The sequence below is a fragment of the Dendropsophus ebraccatus genome, chromosome 9 (assembly GCF_027789765.1).
Source record: "Dendropsophus ebraccatus isolate aDenEbr1 chromosome 9, aDenEbr1.pat, whole genome shotgun sequence".
In the NCBI taxonomy this organism is placed as follows: Eukaryota; Metazoa; Chordata; class Amphibia; order Anura; family Hylidae; genus Dendropsophus; species Dendropsophus ebraccatus.
This window is the reverse complement of record NC_091462.1, coordinates 54,867,295-54,891,479: the sequence shown is the minus strand read 5'-3', so window position 1 is coordinate 54,891,479 and position 24,185 is coordinate 54,867,295. Positions and strand designations below refer to the sequence as shown.

The 24,185-nt window shown below is 40.2% G+C and overlaps 1 protein-coding gene across 4 annotated transcripts in view; it reads left to right on the top strand.

Annotated features, from left to right (window-relative positions):
• RAPH1 (Ras association (RalGDS/AF-6) and pleckstrin homology domains 1) overlaps nucleotides 1-24,185 on the top strand; it is a 118,299-nt gene that overhangs the window by 55,516 nt on the left and 38,598 nt on the right. For 2 of the 4 annotated variants that reach the window (XM_069983405.1, XM_069983408.1), the window contains exons 2-5: nucleotides 11,742-11,861; nucleotides 14,138-14,243; nucleotides 15,916-16,427; nucleotides 23,630-23,701. In XM_069983405.1, coding sequence (XP_069839506.1) covers nucleotides 11,742-11,861; nucleotides 14,138-14,243; nucleotides 15,916-16,427; nucleotides 23,630-23,701 — 810 coding nt within the window. The remainder of the gene's footprint in view (nucleotides 1-11,741; nucleotides 11,862-14,137; nucleotides 14,244-15,915; nucleotides 16,428-23,629; nucleotides 23,702-24,185) is intronic. The other 2 variants (XM_069983406.1, XM_069983407.1) reach the window with 1 other exon arrangement.

The following is a 24,185-nucleotide window of genomic DNA, read 5'->3' as shown; positions in this document are numbered from 1 at the left end:
AATGACCTATAAATCTGCCTCCTTGCCCAATAATTTACACTACAGCTCCCTATCTGTGCCTGTGGTTTGGACATGTGGTTCTGCAGTTGTGGTTTCCTCTAGTAGCAATTTTTGGAGCATACAGTCTTTATTATGGTTTTGCCACCTTTATTGCGGTAGACCCTCTTACTGGAAGATGTATAGCTGACCCTATGGTTTTTAGTGGCAAACTAGTCTTGTTGGTAGTGCTGTTAAATACATATGGTAGTGGTTAGGCTGTGACAGAAGGGTAAAGGCTGTATTACACAGCATGATTTTCCAAGGGAAGTGAGTGCTGACCTGTCAGCTCAACGCTATTACACGCACAGGCTGAAACCGGGGAGCAACGAGAGGGGACGCCCGAACGACCATTAGATCGTTCTGGCTGCCCATTGAAGTCAGGGGAAGTCTGACATAATCGTGACCTTTTTAAGCATGTTGAAAGACCACGATCAGCAGACGTTGTGCATGTCCACTGATTGTTGCCTTCCACATGCGCTATTACACTGAACAATTTTCGGCCCTAAAGGTCGGTAATCTGCCAAGCAAGGCCAATAATCGTTTAGTGTAAGGGCCTTAGGGACCGTTTATACACACAGATATCTGATAACCAGAGCCAGGAACAGTCTATAAACAGAGAACAGGTCATAAAGGAAAGACTGAGATTGCTCCTCTTTTTTTAATCCTTTCCTGGCTTTGGCATAAAAAAATCTGTCAGATAATCTGCAAGATATTTGTGTGATATGTGTGTTAAAAGAACCCTTAAAGGAGAAGTTCAACAAAAAATGTTATTAAAGTATTGTATTGCCCCCCAAAAATTATACCAATCCCCAATATACACTTATTATACACACTGATATATACTGATTACGTGAAATGCACATAAAATGCGTTTTTCCCTGCCCTTACTACTGCATCAAGGCTTGTGTCGCTGAGTGTCTCTCTGCCATCATCCTCTCCAGCAGCCACAGCCCGCACAGCTCTGGGAGTCGGGTCGTGACATCACCATTTTATCCAGGAAGTGAAGCCTTGATGCCGTAGTAAGTGCAGGGAAAAAAAGCTCTTTATGTGCATTTCCCATAATAAGTGTATATTGGTGAGTTGGATAGCTTTTGGGTGGGCAATATAAAACTTAAATAAAAAATTTTGCCGGACTTCTCCTTAAAGTTTTTCCTTTTGTTTAAAGGAAACCTGTCGTCACTTTGCTGCCTGAACCACGAGTCATCGGGGTGGTGGCCAGCATCTGTCTCAGTGACCAACTATCACTGACCATCAACCAGTGTTTTTAAGAGGACTGATCTGTGTGTAGAACCTGTGCATTTGTTCTGCATATAGTAGTTATCACTCTTTTATACAGAGGGAATAAAAAAAAGTATGTTTTTTTTAGGGTGCATTCACACAGGATCTGCAGCAGATTTGATGGCGCATATTTTAAGTTGCAGATTTGCTTTGAATCTGCAATCAAATCTGCTGCAGATCCTGTATGTGTGAAAAAAAAAAAAAGTCATGTAATGGAGATTAAGGGTGCCTTAATCTCCATTACATGACTCTCTTTCTTTTTTTTTTTTTTTTTTTTGGACCTAGTATTCCCCTCTGCACACACGCAAGGTGTATCTGGGAGAAGGACTTCTATTAGTGAATAGTTGTGTTTATTCAAACAGCTGCAAACCATTTCCTTTTCTTTCTCTCTTTACATATTTGTGCCTTGTGCCAAAGAAATTCTTTGAGGTCCATAACCTTACGTTTGGCAGTGAAGCTCGGGAGAATGATGCTATTTAGCAGCAGTAACTAGCTATTCTAAACATGTAGATATATGGTAGCCAGGGTCAGAGTGTGGATACTATGATTTTCTCCTAGACCCAATCTGCTTACTGTGGAACATTAAAAAGATAAATAAATGAAAGAATGGGAATATATATGTTTTGTAGTGTTACATAGAAACAGATTTCACTAGGACTGAATAGTACTGTGGATTACCGTGTGGAGTGATGTAGCACAGTGTGCTCTTATTGTATCCTTACCTGTCATTACTATCCATGTAGTCTCCAACACTGACGGTCTCCCTATTGGGATAGCATGAGGGATATTCACTGCCTTAACCTCTTGCTGCCATTTGCCATTTACATGTGGCAGAAATCGAATGTATGGAGGGAGAGCAGGAGATGAAGCTTCTCTATTCACAGAAGCGGCTAGAATAGGAGATAACTGTGATCCCATCAACCGTGACCACAGTATGTAAGGGGTTAGTGGAAGGGGCATCTTCTGTCATCTTATGATTGGCCTGTCCTGCCCATGATACAAGCAAAGGGAGAGGGCATTGTCTTGTCATCCCAGGTTTGCTATCTTTGTAGTCTGTTTTAGCAGGAACATAATACACTTCAATACATATGACAGAATTATCATGGGCAGATACCTGAGAGGGATTTTTTTGCTTTGTCTGCTAGTAGTTGGATACAACATGACTGCAGCCATCAGAAAAGAACCTGCAGCTTCTTACATCTTCATCCATCAGTCACATCTAAATAAGCAGAAACAATATGAGGTTATCCTGTCGCTGCGGCAACGTCACAATTGATGATGATGGTGATGATGATGCTGCTGCTACATCTGGCTGTGTAGTCTTGGCCTTACTTAAAGTGATTTTTCTGTGTTTTGTGAGTCACTTGACTTTTCAGGGTTAATCCATACAGAGAATGAGACCTGGCGGTTACTATGGCAACAGACAATAGAGCAGAAAGCCTTATTTTTATTTGTAGCAGGGACGGTTTTTACCAGGAGCTTAAGATAACAGAAGATGCCACTGACGTTCTGGTATTTTTAGGTCAAAACACTTACCGGGGTGAATCTGCATTACCACTCGTGTACAAGGACATGGCTGGAATACTTCTTACATGCTTTCCCTGCTGCTTGATCACTGATTTTATGCTATATTTGTGAGCCGCTGTCTGGTGGTAGAAACATCTTGATGGCCTTAGATTTGGTGCATATCACGGTTCATGCCTCCAAGGCATAGGAATGTCAGAAAAATCTCAGAATTGTCTTTCTACCTATCTGGGTTCTGATTGACTTGGGCTCTATTCAGTTCAATGGCTTAACATGGCTAGTGACTACATTGAGGTAATAATCCAAGCATATGGATCTTAGCTGGGCCTCACTGGGGTTTGCCATGTTTTTCAGTCACAGCTAACCCTTGTATGCGCTCCGAAAATGACCCTGTCGTCATAGGTTATTGAATTGTATGGGGCCTGCAGCCAGTTTTGAGATTTTGGCGATGTATCTGTCCCTCAGAGGTTGTGGTGTGAACAATGCCCCATATCAGTGCATACTTGGTCTCTTTCCATAGTATATCTTAGTGTCAATCCTTTCCCAGGTAAGTAACACATACCTGGCCGTCCACATGATGTAGAAGAAAACCTGATTTATCAGACTAGACTTCCTCCTGCCGCTCCATGGTCCACTTCTTATGGTCTTGTTCACAATGTAGGTAGACATCATGGACACACTGACCCAGCCCCATACACGGCAAGCTGCCCTGTGTGCTCTGATTCCTTTCTGTCATAACCAGATTAGAGGGCATAGAGACATGGATACTACTCAGTTGGCCTTTATTGCCCTTCAGCCTTTGCGTTTTGAACTCCCTACCCTCCCATCTTTTTTCTCACATGTCTTCTCTCCATAGACTTCTATTAGAAGCATGTAATCTGTCCATAGACTTCTATTAGAAGCATGTAATCTGATCTGTCAGTGAGCTGCTGGTCTGATGTGTGTATGTGTATTTATATGTAATGTAAACCTCAAGACTCAGCAAATATTATATATACATATACTGTATGTGTGTGTGTGTGTGTGTGTGTGTGTGTGTGTGTATATATATATATATATATATATACACACACACACTGAGTCTTGATCAGGTCATAGTCAGTGGGACAGATTTGTATACATTTACAGCACTTTTAGAGGATCCAAATGATAGAAAACACATTTTAAAATACCCATTCTTTTCTCACGCGTCAATTCCATGAACTGCACGGGGGACTTTTCCCACAAGAATGGAAACAGGAAGCATTTGGACTGGATGACCTCTTCAAATACAAGAAGATTAAATCGCTTCCTTTCATAAACTGGGATTCTGACAAATTGTTGTGTTTTTACTCCTTAATGTAAAGTTCTAAATGCTGTACAAAAATGACACACACTTTATTACAGCATGCTCTGTCCTGTAGTGGATTCCTGATGGAAATGCCATGGATTTAACCCATTACATTTGAAATGGATAATTTCTGTCACATAATCTACATGTAATATATGCATGTGAACTAGTCCTGAGGAATAATCCAGAGGGGATTACAGTGGACTAGTTTATATCCTTGTATCCTTGCTCCATTCCATCCAAGCTGAATTGTTTGAATTAAGTGATCTCACCACCGGTGTTATATCATGGTGGTTTTTACTAGTTTGAGAAACTGCTTATAGAAGCATTCCCACAAAAATGTGATCCTGTGGCTCAGTAGCTGCCTACACAAGGTCATTTTAAGTGTAGGTCAGGGTGGATAAAAATCAATGATTTTTTTAAAAAAATCAAAAAAATCGGATTTTTTTGATTTAAATCGGATTTTTTTGATTTAAATCGGATTTTTTTCAATAAACTGCTTTTTGAGGAAAATATTTTACCATCCAAAGGTTCTTCCATCATGAGATAAAGCGGAGTTGTTTAACTCAGTAGAATAAAGGCTGTATATGTTCTCAAATGTTACAACATGAACAGAGTTGAGAAAAAGACCTTAATCCTATTGTTCTACAAACCTATGAATACAGAATCATCCCCTTCAGTACCAAGTCCAAGAAGTTAGACAATATGTTTCTGATTGTTTGGACTATTTTTTTTTTTTTTTTTTGTTTAGCCAAATTAGTTAACATGGATGTTTGTTTAACCTCTTAAGGACATATGACGTACCGGTACCGATTACCGGAGGCAACGTTTCCCTGGTGTCTAGTGGGGGAGATCGCTCCTCCGGGACCTTGTCCCGGAGGAGCGATCTCCGTTACTGATGCCGGCCGGGGACGCGTCCAAGATGGCGCCGTCCCCGGCTCGGCACTCGTTTACTTCCGGCTGCAGCAGCCGAAAGCAAACGAGTGCCGATCTCATGGATCTCTGCAGCATATCTATGCTGCAGAGATCTCAATGAGAGATCACAGTGTATATACTAGAAGTCCCCTAGGGGGGCTTCTAGTATATGTGTAAAAAAAAAAAAATAAAGTGTTGTTTATAGTAAAAAGCCCCCTCCCCTAATAAAAGTCTGAATCACCCCCCTTTTCCCAGGTTTTAAATAAAAGTAAACAAATAAATAAATAAATAAACATGTTTGGTATCGCCGCGTGCGTAATCGCCCGAACTATTAATTAATCACATTCCTGATCTCGCACGGTAAACGGCGTCAGCGCAAAAAAATCCCCAAAAATCCCATTTTTGGTCGCATCAAATCCAGAAAAAATGTAATAAAAAGCGATCAAAAAGACGTATATGGGCAATCAAGGTACCGATAGAAAGATCACATCATGGCGCAAAAAATGACACCTCGCACAGCCCCATAGACCAAAGGATAAAAGCGCTATAAGCCTGGGAATGGAGCGATTTTAAGGAACGTATATTGGTTAACAACGGTTTGAATTTTTTACAGGCCATCAGATACAATATAAGTTATACATGTTATATATCGTTTTAATCGTAACAACTTGAGGAACATGCATAACAAGTCAGTTTTACCCCAGGGCGAATGGCGTAAAAACACATTTCCCCCAAATAAAAGAAATGCGTTTTTTTTTCAATTTCACCACACTTTGAATTTTTTTCTGGTTTCGCAGTGTACTTTATGCAAAAATTCAGCCTGTAATTGCAAAGTACAATTAGTGACGCAAAAAATAAGGGCTCATGTGGGTTGCCAGGTGGAAAAATGCAAGTGCTATGACCTTTTATGCACAAGGAGGAAAAACCGAAAAAGGTAAAAACGAAAATGGGCCATGTCCTTAAAGGGTTAAGCAAATAACGTATGCTGTAATGTTGTTATTGTTTCAGTTGAATAAATCCATTTAAATTGTTATTAAGTTCAGGATTATTTTTCTCCTTCCTAAGTACAACAGAACAGTGGTGTCCAAATATGAATGATTAACCCATTAAACTGGGGAGAAAAAAGTAATATAAAAAGTGATTCTAAAAATCTTCATCTACTTGCATGTTAAAGTAGCAAGAACTAGTTTAGGTAGAAACTTTGATTTAAATCACTGATTTAAATCAAGCCTTCCTGACTAGTGATTTAAATCGTGATTTAAATCGTGATTTAAATCAGTTTGATTTAAAACAAATCCACCCTGGTGTAGGTATTAGAGATGATCGAATTTGCCAATGGTTGGGGTTTTGCATGAACCCGAATGATTGGCATTTAAATCCCGCTGCCTACAGAAGGTGAATGCCTATGGCTGAAAACATGTTTTCCAGGCAGTCCTCAGCTGCGGGATTTAAATGACAATCATTCAGGTTCGTGCAAAAACGAACTTTTGGCAAGTTCACTCTTCTCTAGTAGGAATCTTAAAGGGCTAAAAGACCTAAAAAAAAAAAAAATGCTTCCAAACCTATCTGGTCTTACTCCCCAAGTCCCCCTGAGAATTTTGAGCTGGGGTGAGGTTCAGCTGCACGTTGGGAGTTGGGATACTGATCAGCCAGCCCATTGAAGAGTCTGAGGACACGTGATCCCGATACGGAGGGTGGGGGCCAGGAGCAGAGAGCAGTGTCGGGTTGGACTGAGATTTAATGATTTTATGCGTTTGGTGGGGGTGAATGCATCTAGATAACAACAAAACTGTGCAGAATCCATAATAAATTGATATTGGAAAGATGAAGAGCTATGGGTGGGCAACGTAATAATGCAAAAATAATTTGGGAGGGAAATACCCCTTTAAGACCCCTTTACACTGGTTGGTTATGAGGCAAAAAGGTGTTGCCTGGGTGATCGTCCGGGCAGCCCATAGCAGATAGCAGCGGTCTGCTGCCACCGCTCCTATTCCATGGAGCAACGGCAGCAGATCGCTGAAATATTAATTGTTTGTCTTTTAAAATGTTAAAAGACAAACAGCTACAACGATCAGCCAACAAAGTTCATGTCGGCTGATCGTTGTCTTCTATTACACAATATGATTATCAGCCGAATACGGACGATAATCGTTTTGTGTAATAGGGCCTTAACCAAATGAATTGCACTGCACATCATGTAGGATACGATGGCTGATGGGAGCTTTTCTTTACATACTGTTCTATGTACTGTTAAAAAAAAAAAAGAACCAAAACACTAATCCTAAAGTCTTGAGCTAAAAATTTGGATAATTTAAGACCGGATGATAATATCACGCATCTGTTTTTCTGGAGTGCCTCATGGCTGTCGGTATACTAGATAAAGTGGTGGAGATGGGGTCACAGATTTTTCTGACCTTCCTGTCAGTTGCCAATGAAGAATAATTCTACTTTGCCCCCAGCCTAAAGGCTTGTATAAAGGGAACCATAGACTGCATGCAAGTGCGGGACAAGGGGGATAAGGTTTCAGAGTAGTGTTCTTACAGCTAACTGAACCTTTATACAGTGTTTTGTTTTTTCTTTACAATTAATTACAAGTTGTATTTCCAGTCAATGACATGCCATGGATCCCTTTCTTCGCTTTATATTGCTACTGCTGAAGGTTTGCTTTTCCTCTTACACAATAGTCTCTCTTTCTTTGGGTTTCTGGGACACTATCAGTCATGAAATATATTATGCTATAAATGTCCACTGTCTGCAAAATGGCATCCCAGCAAAATAATCAATATGACACTGAAATCTGGGTAATGGCTCGTAAATGGCAAACGTTTAGGAATAATCCAGTTTTCCTAATGGCCTTTCCCTATCCCCCTGACACATTCTCTTAGAGGGATGTTTTCAGCAGGAGGTGGCCTTCTATTTAACCTGCTGGGGCCTGTCGGGACCCTCAGTAAGTTATGTTGTAATGTGTGACGGGAATTCTCTGTAGTAAGTGGACAGGATTTATAGCCTATGTTGCAGGACAGTTTTAGGAACCTGAGGGAACAGGCCGCCTTAGTGTTTTCACTGTTATGCATTACACAAAGACTTCTTTAGGCTTCTTAATAAAACCAATTTTGTGCTTCAATTCTGTGTCATAGCATCCAAGGAACATTACTTTATTATCTTACCAAAATATCTGCACCAGCCAAACATGTTTCTGACTGTTTTCTAGAATCACACCACAGCATGTAGGAGTAGAGCACCATAATGTAATTATACCACTTTCACTTAGGAGGCTTAACCACATTACGTTTGCTGGGGTTACAGCTGCCATTGGCTTTTACACTTGGTTCTGATCTCTGATGACCAGATTGTCCAAACAATATTTTTTTTGTATCCAGTACAGGATTATAAGTATAAATCAGTCAGTTAGTAAATTCTTCCTAGGATGCATGTGTTTGCTTTTTTTCAGCCATAATATAACTAAAAATCAGTATAGGTCCAATAAAGGTGGGCACTAGAATTCAGATTCTTTCATGTATAGTCATTGAGATTCTGCTGTGTTACATGTCATGATGATGGGAAGACATCACTTGTCAGAAAGGCTTAGCACAGCTCCTGCTTTGACATTTACTATGGTGAATGTCCTTACATGGGGAATAGCCAGTAATATGGAAAATGCATAAAGGTGATGGATGTGGTTCTGTGAAATGTCAAGTATCCCTGATAAACTGCACATTGTTGTTGGGTATAGGGAGGATTGCCGAGTAAATGTTCCTGCTCTTTTTCACATGGGATTATTTGGTAATAGAGGAAACAGCTGTTTTGTTTTTTTTTGTTTTTTTTTTTGCATTACAATTGTACAATCTATTACCAGAGTGAACTGGAAGTTGAAGGGAACCTAACACCATTCATATTCACTTTACCGCCATCACGGGACTGAGCCACTGTTATTTTGTTGGAAAAAAATTTAGATGGTATACAAACTCTTTATTGAAATCCCTGCTTTTTCTAGGCTTAGGTGTCAATTGGATAGTCCTTTAAGTGGTGTGCATCTTAGAGTCCTATTGGACAAAGCGACTTTTCCTTTCTACTGATTAACAATAAACCATTGCAAATTATGGCTTTTGGGAACAACCTGAAATCATTCATCATAATACACGGAACGACAGTCGTTAGTTACGATCGCAATTCCAATAGTTTATGTACTCTAGTATACAAACGATAGTAATTACAAATGAACGATGTGTACATGCACTAAAAGATTTGCGAATGATTAACAGTGATTTTATGGTGAGATCAAAGGATGTAATCAACGACTTACAAACTAATCTTTGTTAATTGTTTGATCGTTGCCTGCTTACACACGGGAAGATTATCGCTTAAATTCAAACAATATAATGATTTTTCACACAATACTCTTTCCGTGTACTAGGGCCCTTAACCTTTCAGATAATTCTTGCAAGCCTAGCTGTCAATCACTAAGTGACACAGCCCACTGGACTTAGGTACAAATAAGCAGCAGTGATTTCAGTACAGATACGACAGTCATCTGCTCCACTTCTCTTGCTTTGAGATGCTGTAAAATGAGGCTGAGATTAGCCAATCATAGTAGATACTATCATATTATTGGCTTACACGATCCTCCAAACCAAGGCATGCATTTGTGTATCAGTTGGATCATAAATCTGACGTTATTCTAAATAGTCAACTACAATAATACAGAGTGAAACCTGAGAAGCCATTTATGTCTACTGAGATTTAAAGGAGTTGTCTCACAATAAGCATTGGTGAATATAGGCTACCATGGGTGCCATTGGCAGCTCTACCAAAACAGTGTAGGGTCGCAGTGGTCCTACTCTTGTCAATCATTGCTCTTTGATAATGCCTATTGATGTCTATACATACTATGTAAATCAGAGACCAGATAGCTATCAGAATACATACATTGCTGTAATGGGTATTGTCTGGGCAGTCGGCTAATAAAGAATGCATACTTGGTCTAGGAAACGACTGTATCATACATTGCTTTATCAGCATTCTGCTAAGGTTAAAAATACCAAATCAATGGAGCACTTTGCCTTCACTTTGCAGTCATCAGTCTTGCTGGCACAGCAGGAGGAAAGTTTTGCAGGGGCTGTATGATTTTGTTTGTTCTCTTTTTCTTCTTTTAGTCTTTTGGTGATGAAGTCTGCATCTTTTGTTGCTTGTGTACATTATTTTATTGTAGGGCACAGAGCACTCGTCAGTATTGGTAATGTAAAACAATCTTATATATGATCATTGTAACCCTAGACTTTTACAACTACACACATACAAGCATCTTTATGTCCAAAATGAATCTCCAGTAGGGGTTACATTCATTTTCTAGTTCTCTAGTAATGTTACCAAGTAATAAGAAATGCAAAACAACCAAAAATTGTTGTAGACAGCATAAAAAGCCGACTGTCTCTTTTAGTTTCTGCTTTTTTTTTTTTTTTTTTTTTTTTTTTTGTGTTGTATAATTTACTAAGAGATCTGTAGGTCATAAAGTCTGTGTGTTATCTATGGGGTTTGAGAGGCCTGCAGCGGAAACCACAATAACAGGAAATGGTGATGGTGTGGTGGAGAATCTTAACTGCTCACTGCATGCTTGAGTAGATTAATGCTCTATACTTTGTCTTAGGGCGCTATTCCACCGGACGATTATCGTTCAGATTATCGTTAAATCGTTCGAATCTAAACGATAATCGTTCGAATAGCAGTAAACGACTAACGACCGAACGAGAAATTGTTGATCGTTTAATAAGACTTGGACCTATTTTTATCGTTGCTCGTTCGCAAATCGTTCACATTGAATAAGAAGTCGTTCAGTCGTTGCAATAGTGACAAACGCAATAGCGTCGACAAGATGACCGCAAGAACGATCATAAGTAACAATGATTTTTCCATGTAAATGGGTGAACAATTTCAGGTTTTTCGTAATAGCGGTCGTTTGGATCGTTTATCGTTAACAGTTATGCGAACGATAATCGTCCCGTTACATTTCTCTTCTTAGCTTCGTAGTTGGACCAAACAATTCACAAAGGCATTTGTTGGTTTTGTTTTACAACAAGTATAAGATACTCTGCGCCATAAAAAAGTGGTGTACTCAGACTTGTCAAATGTCCTCTCTTTTTTTTTTTTTTTTTTTTTTTTAATTTTATTTTACAGCCATGCTTGGCCAGAATAAAGGTCTTTGCAGTCTGGTTATTTTCTCATCCTGGAGATGAGCAGAACCAGATGTGTCTGGCCGCCGCTTATCTACCCCAGCATTATTGACATACTTTTCATGTTCATCAGAGAAAACTAGGGCTGATTTGGCAGGCAGTTCCCCATACTGGCCAAGGGTTATCAGGCCGATTGACATGCATAAGCTAGTGCGCATGTTATGTCAGTGGAGGATCAGGGAATAATGGCGCCTACCACCACAAGAAACAAAGTACTAACAGTGGAATGGACCAACACAGAGTTGTAAGGAAAGATGTTCTAGTATTATTATTGTATAGGAAATGCAAGAATTTGTTTAACATTTAACCTTTAAATGGTTGTTTTACTGAAAAGCCAACCTTTCTTTCAGGTTTTGTGTTTGACATGAATGATAGCTTTGTGTTTTTTCTTGTTTTAAATATTGACTGGTAATTCAATTCCATTACAGATGGAGCAATTATCAGATGAAGAAATTGATCATGGAGCAGAGGAGGACAGCGATAAGGAAGACCAGGACTTGGATAAGATGTTTGGAGCCTGGCTAGGGGAGCTGGACAAGCTTACCCAGGTAAAAGCAAGATTACCTTGACATTGTCTTTATATTTCCCATTAATCAAAGATGTTTTCTTTTCTTTGCTTGGTTTCATGCGCTGCCACATCAACTCGCGTAAGTTAGGGCTATTGTCTGGCATTTTTTTGTCTATTGTGAACTTTATTAGCTACATGTATATAGGAATTCTGGGATTCCATACAGTTACTCCCCAAACTGATCCCTGCATTTTGGGAATTGTATGTAATGGTAGTACCAATCACAACACTATTTTACTTCAGTGAGCACTCCCAAAGCTGGTATTCAGTGGAATTAGCAGCTTCAGGGCTCGTAACAGTCTACGGCCATGAGAATACACAAATAGGATAGCTCCCAGGGTTGCGGAGTTACAATGGGGCTTGTAGACATGCTTAACCTGTTCACACATAAGCCCAGTTATGAACTCCAGTTTCTTTCTAGACAGGACTAATCAATCATGGCACAACAGCTATGCACAAGTTGTGGCCATAGCTAAAAGCTTTAACTACTTAGGGACATCAAGAACTAGCAAGAAAATGTAAAAAAGTTAAGGAATTAGAAGGTATGTTTTTTATACCAATGTCTATTGAAATGACATCAGTCTCTAAGATGGGAATACCCCTTTAATGTGCCCCACTGTCTTTTAATGTTCTGTGGTAGAATATTACCTAGCTTAATAGGAATATGTCATCAGAAGATGACCTAGATCCTTGTTTCAATCAAGTTTGTATGTTTTATATTTTTATGAATTTTTGGTGTTTTTTTTCTAATTGTCTACTTAACTATCTATATTTTAAAACAATTGCAGTATTCTGTCTTACCAGTAAGGCCTTATTTCCATGTTCTGTGCACAGTCTGTATATACGGATGGGGTACAACAGAACAGATTATTGGAATTCCCGCCATCGTGTATCATCATGATGATGGGACCTCCGAAGCAATTTAAATCTTTGTGGTACTGTACTGACACAGCTGCGTGGTCGTGTCAGTACAGTACAGCGAAGATTTAAACACCTGTGGAACTCCTGGCATCATAATGATACATGGTGTCAGGAGGTCTGTGAATCCCATCGGTTGAAGCTTCTGTGCACGGACTGTATTCATGGAATATGTGAATGCAGCATAAGCCTGAAACTAAGCTGAAACATCCTGTTTTGGCTGTGATAAGGAGGAGGCTGCTGTTAAGTCATCCGTACAACATTACAATGAAAAATGACATCAGTAGATAGTGAAGACAACATATGTGTAAATGCTGTTAAAACAGCTCAATCAAGATGGCTGCTCCCATACCTATCAAAAAATAAAAACTTACAATTGGAAAATCAAAAGTGATTAGAAAGTAAGATCCAACTGTAATCAGTAAGGGAAAAATACAAATGATACATTACCTTATAGACTTATTACATCTTGGAGCGTTGTATGAAATATGCACTTTATTCACTAGTTTATTAGATTATTTAGAAAATTACTTATTTTAATAACGACACGACAGCACCATCTGAGAGAGGAACTGCCCTCAGGGACAGGAAACCTGGAGAGTTTAAAGGGCAGGCCCTCCTCTCCATCCTCAGTGGTTTCCTGTTCCTTCCGAACGAAGTGTGTCCCAACAATTTTTCCTCTAAATATGATGCTGGAGCTCTCCCCCCTCCCTGGGGCTACTGCCATGTTGGCCTCGCCAGGGGAGTCATTTTGGTGTGTGTGTGTGGGGGGGGGGGGGCTTACATTTTTTCTAATTTTCCGTTTTTATATCTGTATTATAAAATAATCCTGAGACCTTGCAGTTTTCATTCTCACCACTGGGGCTGAAAAAAGCAGAGACTTCCTGTTGTGTCTGGGTAATAAGAGGAGGCTGCTGTGTAAAGTGATCTGTACAGCATTACAGAAACATGTGACACCAGTAGATAAAGGAAACAATAACAGCTCCCTCCTCAAAAGTCACAGAGCACACTCAGTAACACTCAGCACATCTCATTGTCGTCTATGTCCATGAGTCTTGCTGTGAAGCATGTCACAAAATTCTATTAAAAACAGCTCAGGCAAGATGGCAGTCTCACTCTAATCCATAAAAGAAATTTTAGGTGATGCGTGTCCTTTAATAACAGAACCTGGTTTAAGGGTACAGTGTTATGATTCAGCTATCGCATGCAGGTGTAATGCTGTGACACAGACTGCAGGTCCATAGCTATAGGGTTACAATTTATTTGACAGGTAGGGGATAGTATATACAAGCAAACTTTAGAACTGATATAAGTAAATGTTTTGCATTGTGTTCTTAGAGCCTGGATACTGAGAAGCCAGAAGAACCGGTGAAGAGATCACCTCTGCGGCAGGAGACTAATCTTGCTAACTTCTCATATAGATTTTCTATGTACAACATAAACGGTAAGAGAAAGTATTGTTTCCATTGTTAAACAAAATATATATGAAGGGATGATCACTTTTTTTCTTAAATGGTTCCTATCACTTTGAAAAACTTTTAAAGGGGTTGGCCACTTTATACTAAAATCATTCACTGTATTAGAACAGCAAGTTTGTCACTCATGCAAAAAAAATGTTTTTCCATGCTCCATACTGCAGTTAGAAGCCACCACACCCCATGCTGTGCATTTCCTCCTGATCCTGTGAACAGTGATCCTATCCGTGATATGTCCATACATGGAGGAACATGTGGTGTGCACGTCATTAATAGTGTAAAACCCTTATTACACAAGGCGATTGAGAGGAGCAAACGAGCGCTGTTAGTGCTCGCTTGCTCCTTGTTCCCCGCTCGCCGCTGGTGCTATTACACTCGGCGGCAGCTACTGGGTAAGTGCGGGGGGGGGGGGGGGAGGGGTTTGCTCACCGGGTGATTGCCAGATCATAGAAGACAGCAGATTTCATGGAGCGACAGCTGCAGATGGTTGCTATCTAATTGTGCTATAAACAGGGAACATGTCATAAAGGAAAGACTGAGATTTTTCCTCTTTTCAAGTCCATTCTTGGCTTTGGCTTCCAAAATCTGCCAGATTCATCTGTCTGTGTAAATGCACCATAAGTCCTTTGTCTCTTAACATGTTAAGACAACAACCGACAATGATCAGCTGACATCGTTCATGTTGGCTGACCGTTGTCTTCTATTACACGAGGCAATTATCGGCCATAACAGACGATAGACTTTTTGTTTTATAGGGCCTTAAAGTGGCCAACACCTTTAGGTGTTAGAGAGACAGGTGACTTTCTATAGTCTTGGTATAACTCCATATATAGAACAAAGAAAAAGAAAAGCACTATAATAGCACACCTGTATAGTGTTACAAAAACAATTCATTTTATTTTATTAAAGCACAGAAAAAAAGCCTTAAAAACATTTAAAAACATGCACTCATAGTACAGATCAAAATAAGCTGAACTATAACCTCTGTCCAAAACCGGCAATGGTATACTGCCTTTTCCCGAGTGGGGGAAACAAATGAAAGACTTGTGCATATAGGAATAGGAGAAAACATGTATTGGTATTTAGATATGCATGATAAACTGCTCCCTCTTCCTATTTGCACAAAGTGCCCTAGTGCATGAAAATATGAAAACGCCAAAGCGCTAGAGTATACAACCTGCACCAAGGACTGTCACCGGACAGTTGGTATGAACACGCCCAATGCGTTGCGTGGAGTGTGGTATAACTCCACACACAGCTCATGCCTCTCTGAGCAGAATTGGGCCGTGCCAAGCAGGAATGACCAGGCACAGTGCTTCCACCGTCTCGTTTTAGCAGCTAGTTGTGGCCTTAGCATTTGGAACCAACTTAAAAGTGACATTGACCCTTTACATATGTGTTTGCTCACGTCCTGAATATTATTATATGCTATATGCTATGGATACAATTATGATATTATTGAAATTCTCTTTTTTTTGAGAGATTTTGGCAGTAAGATGGTTTCCTATCTGAGTACCTAAATAACTTACAGCATCGTATGTGCAAACATTTTGCACAATACCACCAGAAACCATCTTCTGTCTTTGTTTTATGGAAAATCCCTTTCATGTGGGCTGATGTTTATGTTTTATGTCTTTGTAGAAGCTTTAAATCAAGGAGAATCGGTGGATTTAGATGCTCTCATGGCGGATCTCTGCTCAATTGAGCAGGAACTTAGCACTATTGGGTCCCAGTCCTCCAAGAACACCCTTAAATCTCATGAACGCAGATCTTCCCAGAAGCCACCAGCTGGACGTACAAGCTCCAAACAGAGCAGTTTAAGAGGATTGCCTTCATCATCATCGGGAAGGATTACCAAACCTTCTCACGCCAACTTTTCATTGGATGATATCACTGCACAGTTAGAACAGGCCTCTCTAAGTATGGATGAGGCAGCACGACAGACAGCAGTAGAAGATGCTAAGCCTGCTGTAACCATCCATCACAGACGGACAGCATCAGCAGGCACAGTCAGCGATAGTGATATTCGTTCTGTTAGCAACTCTTCACGTTCCAGCATTACTTCGGCAGCTTCTAGTATGGACTCCCTGGATATTGATAAAATGACAAGACCTCAGGAGCTAGACCTGATACAGGGTCAGCCTATTTCCGAGGTAAGGCAGTAGAAAAAAAAATATAATATTAAAGTGTACCTGTAATGGCTCGCTCCCACCCAATATATACATTCAGCATGGAAAAACATAAGTTTACACTTGGTGGTATGGTTTCCGAGATAGTGTGCATGGGTCTATTTTTAGTCATTAGGACTTATTTACAAAACATATTGAGAGTTGTACGGTACCTTAGCAACTCAACCACCCCGTGTAGACTTGCCTCTCTCCATGCTGAATCTAATAATCAAGTGAGAGACAATCATTACAACAAGGCTTAGGCAAGGAATATGGAGAACAAAATATACCCCATAGCGTAATTTGTTTGCAAGAGGTTATCCCATTAACAGTTTTCATACAAAATATCCAGAAATGGTGTTTAATAGCTGTCTTAAGGCCCTATTCCACGGAACGATTCATGTTGGCTGATCGTTGTAGTCGTTTGTCTTTCAACCATGTTGAAAAACAAACGACTGTGATAGCAGTGATCTGCTGCCGTTGCTCCGTGAAATAGGAGCGGTTGAAGCAGACCGCCACTATCCTCTATGAGCTGCTTGGACAATCTAGCGACCACCCGGGGAGCCCTCCCGCAGCTCCACGTGGCCCCTCCCGCACTCACCCAGTCACTGCCGCCGCGTGTACTATCGGTTACAGCGAGCGGGGAACGAGGAGCAAACAAGCGCTGACAGCGCTCGTTTGCTCCTCACAGTTGAGGTGTGAATCTTAAGGCATTGACTGCTTGCTGAACCGAAAGGAAAAGAGAAGTTAGTTGCTTTTCACTTCTCTACCCTCTCTCCATCTATAGGACCAAGACTCTGTCCCATAAACCTTCTTGGTCATGTCATACAAAGCTTGGCACACACTTCTGGCTCTATCTAGTAATCGGTCGGGGTCTAAACAATTAGACCCGGAGTGATAAAAACTTTCTTTTTTATTTTTTTACAGTGCTCATTTAACATAGCTATATGAGCAATAGCTAGCTTGCTTGCAGTTTTATCACACATATTGTGTACATGTGCACTTGTGTGACGGAAACATTACGAGACTACGGTGTATAATGAATGGAACTGCATTAAATAACAATGAAAGCAGAATCCATCCTTGAGCTTCTATATTCTTCTATTAAAGTAGACTACTGCATGAGACATGACTCTCGTTAGAAGAGGCAGACAAGTTTTACTTGATTTTTGCATTTTTCATGACTTTAAGTTGTTGGAAATGCTGCAATTCTAATTAGCTTTGGCTGTATTGATGGCATTGCAGTTGGCCGTCTCCCAATCTCTTCTCACCATGACAGCACTGTGTATTCATGAAGGTTGTGCACACATTTTGTGCGGCTAGAAGTTTTCTTTTTACACAAGACTTCTTTTTCTATTTAATCCCACTTTTCTTCATCATTTTTTGGCCCTTTGGTGAAAGATACAGCGTGTTCATGCTGCATTGTACTATCAAGGGGCATGTTATACTCTACTTTGGCCGTCCTCAGCACAAATTGTCTACCTTACCAATGTAATTGGCTTTCTACAACTTGAAATGAAAGCCCATTTTTAAAGACTTGTGAGAAAGTTGTTTTGTCCATTGTTTGCTCTTCACTAAGACATTGATGAGAGCCAGAACCTAAAGAAAAGTCTTCTTCTTAACATTGGCAGCAAAGTGTGGCAGGACTCTGTTTTGTTCTTATATGAAATTCGTACAATCATTTAATAGTTACTGAAATGCAATTGCAATTTAAAGCAGAATTCTGTGAAAGTAAAAAAAAAAGGCTGAAAGAAAGGGGGGTGCGGGAACATAATAAACAATGTATACTTACCAGTCCCTGTGCCTCTGTAGCGCTGCTCCTGCTGATGGCCGCCGGCTGTCATTTTTGGCTGAAAACCGGGTACTTTACATACCTGGTTCTTCCAGCTGCAACTTCATGGCTCCTCTAAGCGATTTCCTGCTCAGTCGGACAATGACTGGGAGGTTTCCCGTCCCAGTCACTGATTGGCTGAGCCGGCAATTGCTCAGCCAGGCTGGAGGAACTGCAGGGGGCTGTCAGCTGGACCAGGGAGTGGCACAGGGATAGGTAAATTTTGTTTGTGTTTCCGCACTTCCCTTCTATTTATTTATTTTTTCTTTCAAGGGACTCCTACTTTAAACTCAAATATTTTTTCTTTAGTCGCTTGCATACTACTGGGATACAGCCCAATATATTTAAAGGGGTTAAATTTTTTAACTTGTCACTGTAATTTGTACCAACTTTTGATATGTCATCATTCCTGAGACCCGCTGCGAATACACCCAGGGCTAGAGTGCTGCAGGGCCCCTGTCTCCCTAGCTGTCGGCCTATGCAGCGAAAGAGTCGGATCTTTGGTTGGCTGGAACATCGAGCGCACTGCTACGTTCTCCCCTGGGTGTATCTTAGGATTGCAGCAGGTCTCACTCCCGAGACCCACTGCAATCAATAACTTTTGATACGTCTGACTACATGTGACTGTCATTTATCTGGTAACAAATAACTGTAATGCTTTAAAAAATAACAGATAGTTTTACAAATTACAGCCTCTTTACTTCCTGCTCCAGCAATAACACATGTGCTACCCAGCATGTGACTGGTATCACTGGCTGTGGAGGTGACATGTTAGACTACTGAGGTCACCACTGCAGTCTATGATTGGCTACAGTGCTCACAGGTTAGGTCAACACGCTATCATTAAAACAAGAAGAACAGTGACTGATAGCGGCCCTCAAAGCATTGGCACAGGAGAGGCAGGGGATTAGTAAGGTGAATATTACCCCCCAGATTAAAGGGGTTATCCAGTGCTACAAAAACATGGTCACTTTCTTTCAGAGACAGCACCACTCTGGTCTCCAGTTTAGGTGTGGTTTGCAATTAAGCTCCATTCACTTCAATGGAACTAAGCAGCAGTTTTGTATCGCTAGATAACCCCTTTAAGAAGGTTCCCTTATTGAATGATCAATGATGTATAGGGAAGTCTTTCAGATCACCAATACAGTCGATAGCTGTGGCTGTCCCCCTTGGGCAGGATTCATGAAGGGAGCAGGAGTTATAGAGCAGGAGTAGCTGGGCTGGTTAATATAAAGTTTTGTGAGGAAAGTATCACTATTTGTTTTCTCTTATTTATGGAAATCTCTACTTGTTCTGCATTTAGTAGTCCATTGGGGTGTTCCTACTCAATAATTCAGGATACACCTCCAGCTGATGTTCATCGGTGCCAAATCAGACAAGCAGAATATTGCTGCTGTCTGGTCTGGTCCATAATTCACTCTTTGAGTGTTGTGCAGCACAGTTTGGTGAGCAGTTTACGTTACATTGGTCTGTATAAATCACCTGCTTTACCATCTACACCAGGGATGGGCAACCTTCGGCCCTCCAGCTGTTGCAAAACTACATTTCGCTTTGGCTGTCCAGGCTGTCCATGATGGGAATTGTAGTTTTGCAACAACTGGAGGGCAGAAGGTTCCCCGTGCCTGATCTAAAAAAAAATCTGTCAGATATTCTGTTGGTGTAATAGGGCCCTTAGATTTTTTTGATTCTGCAACTTGTCTTTTTCTGTTTTGGATTTTCTCAGCGGGTTTAATCACTTTCAGTGTAGCAGGAGTGAAATCTACAGCAAAATCATCATCATGTTACGGATGTGGATTTTGTTTTGGATTCTCTATGAAAACAAGATTTCCCACATGTGGACCTACATATAATGTATATATGCAGAAAGGATGTAATGTCCATCAAAAATGCTACACTGGTAGCCAGAAAAGCTCTTTATAGCATTAACAGTTTTTTCCACTGGGTTCTTTATCTGCCACAAAAAACCAAGAACTTGAAACAGTCATATCTGAGGTAGTAGGCACGTGTCTGGCTGCTGTGGATTTTTTTGATCTGTTTTAAATTATACGGCCTATTTCTAATAAAGTAAGTAATGTTTTCCTTCTGCCGAGCCTGCTTACGTTCTGGAAAGTCACATTTTTATAGCTGGTGACAACATTAAGGAATTTGGTGACTGAACTTTACACATTTTATGGAAAGTGTGAGGAGGTAAAGTTGAAAAAAATCTTGAAATATTTAAGATTTCTTAAAGAGGATTTATTGAGGGCCTGGTAACTTTTAGAGGTATTGCTGAAGCTATTATCAACCTTAGGCTAGGTTCACACTATGTTTCTGTTGTTTTAACGTATATGGTAAATGGAAAAAATATACAGATGCCATAATACAGAATCTGTTTCTCATCTACTTATGTTAAAAATAAATAAATAAATTGAAACAGATCACTTTTTTAAAAATTACGTACACAAAAATGGGGTTGACCACCTTTTTTCTGGCCGTAACACACATGGAAAAACAGTGTAAACCAAGCCTTACTGGCAGCTAAATATTGAGGCATTAGCTCTTTTACATACGCTTTACTGTAGTTTTCTCAATTAGTAATTAGTCTTTTTTTGAGCTCTAAAACACTGGTCTCTATAGGCGTGTGACGTCTGCTTCTTGTGGGGTAGTTCTTAGAAAAGGATTTTCTTAGAAATGCACGCAAGGAGTTGTGGAATTGTTTAGAGGATTGAAACTTTCTTTACTTTGTTAATGAAGTTCCAGTCAAGTTTAGTTGAAACAGATTCATGTGTAATGGAAAACATATGAATATTCTACAGAGAGTTTACAGTTCTGTTCACTGTTTTTTATAGCATTTAACTGTGGATGATTTTTGTTCAATAAAATGCCTTAAAGAACCCTTTCCCTTAGATTTTGTTTGCTAAACCGTGAATAAGATAAAATATTCTAAAGTAGCCTTTGTCGGAGTTCTTAGAAACCACTAACCCCGCTGTAGGCAATTCTATTCATCTTTTGTGCAGGCTATAGTTGCAGTTTTCTTATTTAGTGGATAATCTTTTAATGTGAACTGTTATGTTATCTAAGCCTGTAAAGGAGACAGTTTAATGTCTCTCATGATCCAGATGGAAAATGCTGTGCACCTAAAGCAGAAAAAGCTGCACAGAGCAGCCTTGAAGGCGTTTTCTAGTGGACACTGATGGGCCACTATAGAACCTTATGTGTGTTTGTGGCTCCATGCACATTTTCTGCTTTGCAGTTTCCTGGTTCAAGAGAAAAGCCTGTAAATCGCAAGTGTTAGCACTCTATTAGATGGCCCAACATGCTTACATGGTCTATTACAACTCTCAGTCATTGTGTGGGCAGAGCTGCCATTTGCTTCCATCATTCATCAGCCATACATTACTTATTACATGGGGAGATGCAGGGTTAATGAGCAACAGTTTTATGACAGTTCAGAACAGAGTGGTCCCATGTAATAAATAACCATCCCATGTAATAAATCCCTTAGACTAGCAGGACTGTCCTTGATTGTCTCTGATTCCTATGAATGGAACCAACAGAGGCCTTAAAGTGTCACTGTCGTTATAACTTTTTGAAAATCTCAATCAACAGTAGATGTAATATAAAGCATGTTTACAATATACATTCATTATTTTTTTTCTTTTTTAGTTATCATGCTGGAAAACAAAGCTATACTTATTTGTTCCCAGTCTTCTGAAGGCAGCTTTTAGTCTTGTGCTGGTAGAAAAAAAGGGACCAAACACAGGAAGTCCCCGCTCAATGTGTTTGTCAGTCACATGACTGCCTTCTTTGTGAGCGCTCATATGACCTAGGAAACACAGGACTTTCTGAGTTTAGTCTCTTTGAAAAAAAGATAGAATACAGGAAGTGCCTTGTTTTCCATGATAACTGAGAAAAAAAATCTCAAATTTCTTGTTGATTAAGATTTTGAACATTACAACGAAAGGCACACTTTAAAGGGGTAGTGCGACCCTAAACAATTATTCACCAAATAGCACACATTACAAAGTTATACAACTTTGTAATGTATGTTATGTTAGTGAATGGCCCCCTTGCCCGTGTTTCCCCCCACCCATGCCACCCTTGGAAGCATAGTGCTCTATACTCACCTGATGCGTGTCGCCCCCGCCCGCCATCTTGCGACAATGATGTAATCTTTTGGTGGCCGAACCGCTCCGACCGTCCCGTGTGCCAACCGCCCTCTGCCGCGTCATCAGCTGCTCAGCCGCGATTGGCTGAGCACAGTAATACGTAATGGTTTTACAGTAATACGTTAGTAGCACTGTATTACTTAATTGTGTCACCCTGTAGTCCAGATTGTACTGTAGTTGTGCAGCTAGGAGATGCTAGATACTATGGATTCTCATAAAACCAGAACATGGCATCAGTGGAAGAAGCACCTGTATTGTATACAAATGATTTACTGCGACCATTGACAGAATGATATTTACCTCCGCAGACCCAAGATGATTTGTCTTTGTTTTGGCCATTTATTTAGTGTCTGATAGAGCCATTGGCGGCTGATAGAGTCTGACTGTCATGAGATTATGTGCAATATCTCCAGTGCTATAAATCCGGATATTAATCTACCTTCTCATTCAGCGGGGGAATGTGTTTTCTGTGTGCCAACTTTCTGTGCGCCGTTCTTTTCTATGTGTTCAGGGCTGTAAATGATTTCTATATAGTGAGGTTCCCCATTTAGCCTAATATAAAATAATGAGGGGCGATATCTTTTTTTTATTTGACATACCAAGATTGTAGGATTTTAGCATTGGTTTGTCCCCTGATCCCAGAGCAATGAGGAGTTTCCATAGCAACAGATGATTTTTAACGCTGAAACATTTATTAAAACAATCAGAGGGTGCTCATGGGATAATGCAATTAGTGGCTGGTAAGACTCCTGGAGGCTTGTTTCTTGGATCTCGCTAGTCGGACCCTCCCAACGCTTTATGAAACTTTTAGATTGTGTGACAGAAATAACATTTTTCCAGTCATTCTTTTTCCACATTGCAGTAAGGATCAGCTGATCATCACTGCATTATAGGAAGTGCCTGGGCTTATGTGAAAGAATCTTTCCGGCATGCTTCATGTAGTGTATATACCAAAGTTTCAGGTGACTTCCATTCACATTTTAAACTGAATCCTAATTCAAGTTACTTCCTTCAGTGTCAGACCTCCTGTCTGTCTTGCATGTGGTTGGTTTGCTGCATGACTATAGAACAATGCACCTATAGTATGTTTATTATCTTCATTTGTTTTATGTTTCACTTTTGCATGAATCCCTTGTTCTCCGCCTCACTCTTCTGTTCCTGTGCACCTTGTATTCCTTCCACTTGCCTGTTTTGACCCACATTTACAGCATGTTGCACTGGGAAGACCCTTTCAAGCCCGGCGTCACCTTGACTTTACACAGGAGGCAGAAGTGAGCCCTGTAAGTTAAAGGAAATGCATGCATTCTTTTTCCTAATCTTACACGATAGCCATGACAGCTATGCATGAATGTCTGCTATTTGAAGAGCATTTCCCTTTAAAATTGCAAAAATGCCAATAAAATTATATCATTTTGTTCCACTGTTGCTTAGTTGATTTTCCTGGGAAGTAATCTGCCAACTCTTACGGCCACTGTTACATTCTTTCCCGAGGACATTATAACCCAGCATGGAGCGTGCTAAAAAATTGACATGAGAGGACATCCCAAGCGTTCCTTTTCTGGCAATATTTTTATTTTAGGGGGGAAAGTTCTTTGAAGACCATTTGTAGCACGTACAGTTATAATGCTTAAGTTCGTGTTTTTCTCTGATGATTTTACCAAAATTACCAAAAAAGTTTTTATAAGAAATTATGCATGTTTGGCTAGGCTTCTGTAACAAATACCCTGAAAGGGGGTCCGGTCACCTCTCTTGACATGTCTATTT